The 7,535-nt window shown below is 51.7% G+C and overlaps 1 protein-coding gene across 2 annotated transcripts; it reads right to left on the bottom strand.

Annotated features, from left to right (window-relative positions):
• Positions 1-375: 375 nt before the first annotated feature.
• Rec8 (REC8 meiotic recombination protein) lies at positions 376-7,248 on the bottom strand. 2 transcript variants are annotated; one of them, XM_021181492.1, is made up of 20 exons: positions 7,185-7,248; positions 6,870-6,982; positions 6,718-6,786; positions 6,488-6,630; positions 6,332-6,407; positions 5,886-6,006; positions 4,229-4,313; positions 3,452-3,531; positions 3,183-3,318; positions 3,028-3,100; positions 2,860-2,951; positions 2,531-2,580; positions 2,096-2,230; positions 1,752-1,818; positions 1,497-1,663; positions 1,321-1,369; positions 977-1,040; positions 759-875; positions 581-687; positions 376-480 (listed from the first exon to the last, which is right to left on the bottom strand). In XM_021181492.1, exons 2-20 carry the CDS (start codon positions 6,923-6,925, stop codon positions 395-397), a joined length of 1,773 nt encoding a protein of 590 aa, XP_021037151.1. In that variant the 5' UTR covers positions 6,926-6,982; positions 7,185-7,248; the 3' UTR covers positions 376-394. The 2 variants fall into 2 exon arrangements, with proteins under 2 accessions (XP_021037151.1, XP_021037152.1); XM_021181493.1 differs by having other exon boundaries at positions 2,096-2,212.
• Between the last annotated feature and the right edge of the window lie 287 nt (positions 7,249-7,535).

Raw genomic sequence — 7,535 nt, 5'->3', positions numbered from 1 at the left:
TACTATAAGGAAGCAGAGCTGTGGCATCATACTATAAGAAAGCAGAGCTGTGACATCATACTATAAGAAAGCAGAGCTGTGACATCATACTATAAGACAGGTGGCCTGTCTTCTGCTTGGACACTTGCTCTCTGCACAAAGGCTAGAGGTATGTGTTCAGAACTGAGACCGGGAAGGAAGGGGCTGGGGTGGCACTGCACTGAGGACATACTGTCCCTGCATAAGTCAGGGTGCACTCCACCCCCACTGGACGGCTCAGACAGCCTTGAGCTCCAGAGGTTTAATTCCCTCATTCCCTTGCACATCTGGCTGGCACACACACATAATTTAAAATTAAAAAAAAAAAAAAAAAAGGCAAAGTCCAGTGAGGCAGGATATGGTTTAATGAACTTGCTCAGGGAAATTTGGGTCCAGGACGAATCAGGAGGGGCCCATATGGCTTCTGTTGTTCCACAAGAAGGATCTTCTGTGTGGACAGCACTGGTCAGAAAAGAAGGCAGCTCACCTCAGTATCTAGAGTGTGCTGTAGTAGCCGCTGGTCTGCCTACCTGCCTGCCCCTGATTTCTTGTACCCACTCACCCAAGAGCAGATAGAAGACCCGAGAAGCCAACTTTCGGGGGCTGAGAGGGGGCACCAGGCTGCTGAAGTCAAGCTCCCTGTTGGCCTGTAGTTTCAGTGTTACTGCCCTGCAGGAATGGAGGGTTGTCAGCTGGGATAACAGCCTGGTCCCACCCCTAGAGAGAAGCCTCTCAGATACCTAAGCACAGCCTCTGAAGAGAGTTCAGGCCTTGGGGGCATCTCCATGGGCACTTCAGGAAGTTCAGGCAGCATGGGCAGTGCAGGGGGCTCGGGCTGCCCCTCCTCAGACCAGGCCCTAGGAAACCAAAGGAATCAGGGAGGGGGGCAGGTAGTCATGACAGTGACAAAGGCCACTAGGACCACTAGGCTGTGCGCTTGCGCCACCAGGATGCTTACCACCATTCTGGGGGGATGAGGCTAGTACGAGACTTTTCATCTTCTGCTGCTTCTAGGGAGAGCTCTGTTGAGGGAAAGAGCACTGAGGGAGCCTGCTTGACTCTGAGGAATTGAGGGGCCTTGTAGCCAGACTAGGGGTATAGTTCAGTGGTGAGGCATTTGCCTCCCTCATGATCTGGAGCCTAGTTTAGACGTGTACAAAGCGGGAGTGCTGGAAAATCAAATCTATGCTTTCATGTTCTGCATGCTCCCTCGCTGTCAGACATGGCCTCAGAAGCTGGGGCGCTAGCTGCCTGAGACTGGTTAGGACTGTCTCCATTCTCCCCTCCTGTCCAAGTGCTTACCTGAAGACAGCATGAGGGGACCACTGGGCTCCTGGGCCTCCCTCAGAACCTGCAGGCGGGAGAGCAAGAGCTGAGGCCCAAGCACCAAGCGTCGGGATCTCAGCGTGGTGTGCATGAGGAGGAAGTCGGAGCTCGCCAGGGCTGGGGGGCGGTAGGGGACACAGTGGAGACATTACCTCGATCTCGCTCAGAGCTTCAGTCTTTCTCCTTTCTTCCTCATCTGCTGCTCTCTCTTCCTCCACCATCTCTTCAGTCTCCAGCTGTGGCCTTTGTCTGAGCATTCTTTGGGGGACCTGGGCACAGTGTGTCCATAAACCTAGTAGTTCTGGGGGTAGCCAGCCAGCTGACAACAGAGGAAATGGGTTTCAATCATAAAACTGAAGTCCCCAGGTTCTGCAGCTCCCACCTGCTCCAGTTTTCACCATTCTTACAAAGAGTTGGGGTTCTGAAGAGCTCCGCTGGGCGTGTGAGCATCCTCTTGGGGGGCTGGGCCGCTGGCTGCAAGACGGTGGAAGCCATTGGCCCTTTTATGAGCAAGCCCCTTCTTCCTGCCCCTCCTTTGCTATCCTTAGTTCCCAGGGCCCCTGCCCCTGTGTTCAGGCTCAGTATAGTGCTTGAGGCTAAACCAGCTGCTAGCCTGGTGTCTGTATAAGCAGTCCCTCACCCTCACATCTAGGAAATAGGGCCTTTTTGTCAGGTTCCCATCATTCTTAGTTCAGAAGTCCAGCCAGACCTGCATCCCTCTATTCCCTAGGGTGGCCTGGGCTGTACTCACATACTCCCAGCAGTGAGCCCCAGTCTGCAGTTGTTCCTCAAACTTCTCCCGAGAGATCTGGGTCTCCTTGTCCCAGAATAATAACTGGCGCCGCCGGTGTCGGCGGGGAAGTGGCCTCTGAAGAGACGGGAGCCTCTTCAGGAGAGTTGGAGGGGAGGCAAAAGTCAGGCTATTCTCCCCTTTCCCAGTAGACATCCTTTCCCAGTAGCCCACACTGCCCCTTCTCAGTTGTCTGGGGAAGAAGCCTGGGTAAGGTCCTTACTCCAGCTTACACCGATTGGGAAGTGAGGCCAGGCCACACCGTGAGGTATGGAAAGGGGTATCTTTTATTGATAGAAGCAAAATCCTCACTGTACACTAGTAATGGGCCTGGGCTTAGGGACAAGGATGTCGTCAGGGAAAGTAAAAAGACAGCGTGGAGAAGGACCTACTCACCTCTGTGCTGGGTGGGGCAGGCAGCCGCAGCTCCTGAGGTGGGGTCACCTCTGCAACAATACCCATAAGCCCTCTCACTTTTTTTTTTTTTAAAGACAAGGTTTGGCCCTATAGCCTAAGCTGGCTTCGAGTTTATGGCTATCCTGCCTCAACCCCAGCTTCTGCAAGTGATTGGGCTACAGACACAAGCTCCACAGTAGACTAGTCTTCACTCTTACAGCTACCAGTACAAGAAGCCACCCAGTGTCTCCCTCAGAAGGTGGAGGGTACAGGCTTTTGTCTCTCCTACTGTGCAAGTGCTCTTAAAGGACCCAGTGATGGACACTTACCAGTGAGTAGGGCCCCAGGCTCCCAGCCTGTCATCTTCTGTACCTCAGGAGGGAAGACCTGGCCTGGTAGTGCTTCTTGTATCCCTTCAACCCTGAGGGGAAACAGGCAGATAAGGAAACCCTTCCCAGCAGTGACCCCTTGCCTGGTACAGGGATTCCTGCTCTTACTGCGCAGGAGCTGGAGGTGAGAGTGGGGAGACCAAACCAGCACCTTCCAGGGCCCGGGGTTCTTCCCTGGATTCTGCAGAGAGAAGATCAGAACAGTTAGGAGAGAGGAGGACAGGACACTGTCCATTCCCAGGTTGGCTGTACAGGAATCTGACCATCCAGTGGTAGTGAAGCTCTCCGCTGTCGGAGAAGCCTGCCTCTCTGACGTTCTTCTAGCAAGATGGCGTCATCTTTCTCTGCGATCAGCAGTTCTAAGTCTCCTCGACTGATCTCTGGGAGATCCTGCTCTCCCTACGGAGAGGGGAAGAGTGGATTTTTGGAGTCTGAGCCTGAGGAAGGCCCCTGGGTCTATGGGGACAGAGTGGGGACATGGAAAGGCGGGCAGAAGCACAGGGATGCAGTGAGACTGGATGGGGGAACTCACCTCAATCTGCAGCATGCGGATGGGCTCTGCCTCCTGTAAGGTGATGACCTCAGGGGACTGCACGGTGGCCAAGGTCCTGTCTGGAAGGGTAGGAAAGTCATACCGGGTCTACTGCTTCTAAGTTGTTGGGGCAAAAACATGGACTTTGGAGCCTAAGAGCCAGACCCAGGCAAGTTACGAGCAAATATCCCAAGTGCTTTTCTTTTTTGTTTGTTTTTGAGACAGGGTCTCACTGTATAACCCTGGCTATCTTGGAACTCATTCTGTAGACCAGGCTGGCCTCAAACTCCGATAAGCCTGCCTCTGCCTCCCAAGTGCTGGGATCAAAGGTGTGTGCCACCACTGCCCAGCTAAGATTTATTTATTATTATATCTTAAGTACATTGTAACTGACTTCAGAGGTACCAGAAGGGGGCATCAGATCTCACTATGGGTGGTTGTGAGCCACCATGTAGTTGCTGGGATTTGAACTCAGGACCTTTGGAAGAGCAGTCAGTGCTCTTAACCACTGAGCCATCTCTCCAGCACCCCCTCCCCCCGTTTTTTAAAGTAAATGCCAAAATGATCTCCTTAACCAGTCCTAGCTGGCTTTGAACTCAGTATTTAAGACACACATGTATTGTACTTGCAGTTTTCCCATCTCAGCTTCTCAAGGAAATGGGATTACAGGTGTGCATCACTGGGGCCAACTGGGCCTGGCTTTTTTTTTTTTAAAGTGGTATTTTTTCAGCCCTTGGGGATTCTGCGCCCTTTTACAGCAAGGTTCTCTCTGCTAACCAGGCTTCCTGGAGTCTGGCGTGGCTTCAGGAAGGGTCTCCTTACGAGCTTTTTCCGGGGTTGCAGCCTCTAAAAGGTGTCGAATCTTTGGGAAGAAATTGGGAACAAAAGATGGGTCTCATCTTCAGTCCTCTGTGTCCTCTCTTCACACACTCAGTGCACACTGGACACCTATAGCTGGCAGTATCTCTATTTTTTTATCTTGGAATTTTAGCTTTCTTCATCTATTTATTTGTTTTTGAGACAGGTCTTATTGTGTAGCCCAGGTTGGCCTAAAAATTGTTTTAAAATATTTTATGTATGTTTGTATGCACCTTTGGAGGTCAGAAGAGGGCAATAGATGTTGTATCCCCAGAGCTGGAGTTATAGGTGGCTGAAGGCTGGTAGTGAAGTCCTGTCCTATGCAAGAGCTGGACACACTTATAACCACTGAGCCATAGCTCCAGTCCTTTCCTGCTTACACTTGACAGCTCTCTTCCATGAGACTTTTAAAAAAAGATTTATCTATTGATTTTATATATACGAGTGTTCTATCTGCATGTAAGTCACCATGTGATTGCTGGGAATTGAACTCAGGATCTCTGGAAGAGCCACCAGCATTCTTAACCACTGAGCCATCTCTCCAGCCCTCCTTGAGACTCTTGAATTCTTATTTTAGCTTACATCACCACATCCAGTGTGAGTGTGTATGTGTGTAGTGTGTCTGTGTGTGTGAGTGTGTTTGGGGAATCAAATCTAGGGCCTTGTACATGTTAAGCAAATACTCTACCAGTGAGCTACCCCTCCAGCCCACAGATGTTTGTGCCATTTGACAACAGTATGTCAGAGGCCACCACCACCTAGTGTCCCTCCTGTCCCAGCCCTAAGCTCACCCCCAAATTAGCCTTGTCAATTTGTGTTGTCATGGGTAGTTGGTGGTGGAGACAAATTTGTGTACAATTCTAATAGATCTATGAAAAGCAGCCTTAGCAAAGCGTTCAGATTCCAAGCGTCATTTACTTTTGGCTTCAAGTGGGATGATTTCATGGAAAGGGTGGCATCTGAGCTAAGTCTGGAAGGACAAGTAGAACCTGACTAGCAGAGAATGACTGGCCACTCTTACACTGTTGGGATGCTCACTGTCACAAGCAAAAAAAGTAAATGTGGCACCTTTGGGACATGTACAATGGGCTGGGGTTTGGGCGCTAAGGTGTCTAGAGAAGAGGGTAGAGTAGGGATGAGAACCCCTAAACCCAGGTACCGAGGGATCCCCGGATGCCGTTACTGTCTGCGTTCAGGACCAGCTGCTTAGATGGGAAATGGGGGCTGGAGTAATGTAATCTAAGTTGTGGGAGATGGGAGGAGACAGGGAAGAAAAGCCAACATAACCAGGTGAAGCCTGAGAGTAGGGTCTCGGTGGTGGGAACCGGGGGGTGGGGGGGTGGGAAGAACACCTCCGGTGAGGACACCATCCTATCAGGTTGGCCCTACGTAAGCAGGATCTGGGGCTCTGCTTGCTTGCACCCAGCAACCCCCTTGTTCCACGGTCCGTTATGGAAACCCATGGCAATGTCCCATTCCTAAATCTCAGCCCCAGACTGACAGGAACACCAACGAACTCCTCCTCCTGTGCTGTTATCTCGTGATTTCTGAGGGGTCCTAAGGGAGTGAACCCTACCTGAGGAATATCAAAAGGACTGGGGAGTCTAGGATCCACAGACATCTTCCCAAAAAAGGGTTCTGGGGCATCTTCCAGCGTCTCCATCATAGCCAGGCAGTTGGGAAGAAGCAAGCTAGGTCTGGGAGAGAACAAGGGATGTAAAGGAGAGAGACTGAGGGTGAGTGGGATGGCTCGGCTGGTAAAGGTGATGCCACCAAACCCCACAGTCCCTAATTTCATCCCTGAATTTGAACTAGCATAAGGAAGAGAGCCCACTTTATTGGCTGTTCTCTGACCTCCACATGCATACAGTGCCCTCTCTCCCTACCCCCTTCCTGCTCCCCTACCCCTACTCTCTCTCTTACTCTCTCTCTCTCTCTCTCTCTCTCTCACACACACACACACACACACAATGCATGAGGCCAAACAGCTTGGTATAGATGGCTTCAGTCCCAGGGCCTCACAGGTCAGCCTCCTCCATATCAATGCGAATCCGCAGCTGGGCACGATGTAGGTGCTCCAGGATATGCTGGATGTCTTCTGTGGGTGAGAACGGTAAAATAATCAACCTAGTCATGGCTCCTTCAACTCTAGCCCACCTCTGGAGTCTCTAGCCTTACCCACAAGGTACTGGCACTGTTGAAAGTAGACCCTTATCACACCAATCTGAAGCTGGGCGGAGAGATAGAGGGAGAAGCGGGGGCGGGGCAGCCCGGCCACCGGAGGTTGCACTCTTACCAGCACATAATTGAGGATTTCCTCGCTGGGAGAACAAGAAAACCTGATCAATGCAACACTCAAAAACCAGAAGCCCCACACCAGCGATTCCTCCCTCTTTTCTGGATCTTACCAGGTCTTTACCACATTCACATTTAGGTATTCACGCTTCACCAAACGGCTGCCTCGGGTTGCTGCCAGCCTGGAGGGGTGGGGACAGGAAAGGCTTGTCAAGGGGAGATCCCACTATCAGGCTCCTGGCATAGCCATCAGCCCTGTGCTCACCAGATGGTGGCGAAGCAGCCTGTGTGGCGCTGAAGCACATTAGGATAGTAGAACATCTTTGCTCCGGGGTTCACCCTCTCTGCACCAATCCCGTTTGGATCTCAATCCGAATTCTTGAGAATACGAGATTTCCAGAACCATTGAAGAGTAGGAATTTGGACGGGGGTGTGGTAGATATGGATGCAAAAAGCCCAATTAGTAAAATGACCGACTATACAATTGAATTAGGAGATAACCAGAGACACAGGAGCTAGGCACCCCTCTTTTGGCCATCCCTAAAAAGGTCTGCACAACGCGCATGTACATGAGACGTACCTTCAGGATTCTGTCCAGGCAGAGATGCGGAGCTCCAAGAGAAACCCGGGCAGAGACACAGAACAGATCTTCAAAGAAGACTGAGTCCTCTTCTGGTCAAGAGGCCTTCTTCGACTCTGCTGCCGCCGCTGCCACAGCCACCGCCACCGCCACCACCACCGTCGTCGTCGAGTTTCTGGACCTTGCTCTAGATCCTGTCGCCCTCCAGCGGGACCAGGTGCACACTCTCCAAGGCTTTGTACCACCGACAGCCAATGAGGAGCCGCGCCAGAAGGAACTCAAAGACTCCTGGAGCCAGGCAGCAAAACTCAGTTCCAGGCCATAGGCTCTTGGAGAATAGTCGCCAGCCAA

Source organism: Mus caroli, chromosome 14 (genome assembly GCF_900094665.2).
Source record: "Mus caroli chromosome 14, CAROLI_EIJ_v1.1, whole genome shotgun sequence".
NCBI lineage: Eukaryota > Metazoa > Chordata > Mammalia > Rodentia > Muridae > Mus > Mus caroli.
Note: the sequence above shows the minus strand (reverse complement) of the source record. Positions and strands in the feature narration are given on the sequence as shown.

Bases quoted from the DNA above. Each gene is read 5' to 3' on its own strand.
- Rec8 (XM_021181492.1), bottom strand. From the start codon at position 6,925: ATGTTCTACTATCCTAATGTGCTTCAGCGCCACACAGGCTGCTTCGCC. The intron at 1,819-2,095 runs GTGAGTACAGCC...ACCGTCTTGCAG, and splicing joins GGGCTCACTGCTGGGAGTAT to CCAGCGGCCCAGCCCCCCAA. The intron at 1,664-1,751 runs GTAAGAATGGTG...CTCTGTTGTCAG, and splicing joins CTTCAGAACCCCAACTCTTT to CTGGCTGGCTACCCCCAGAA.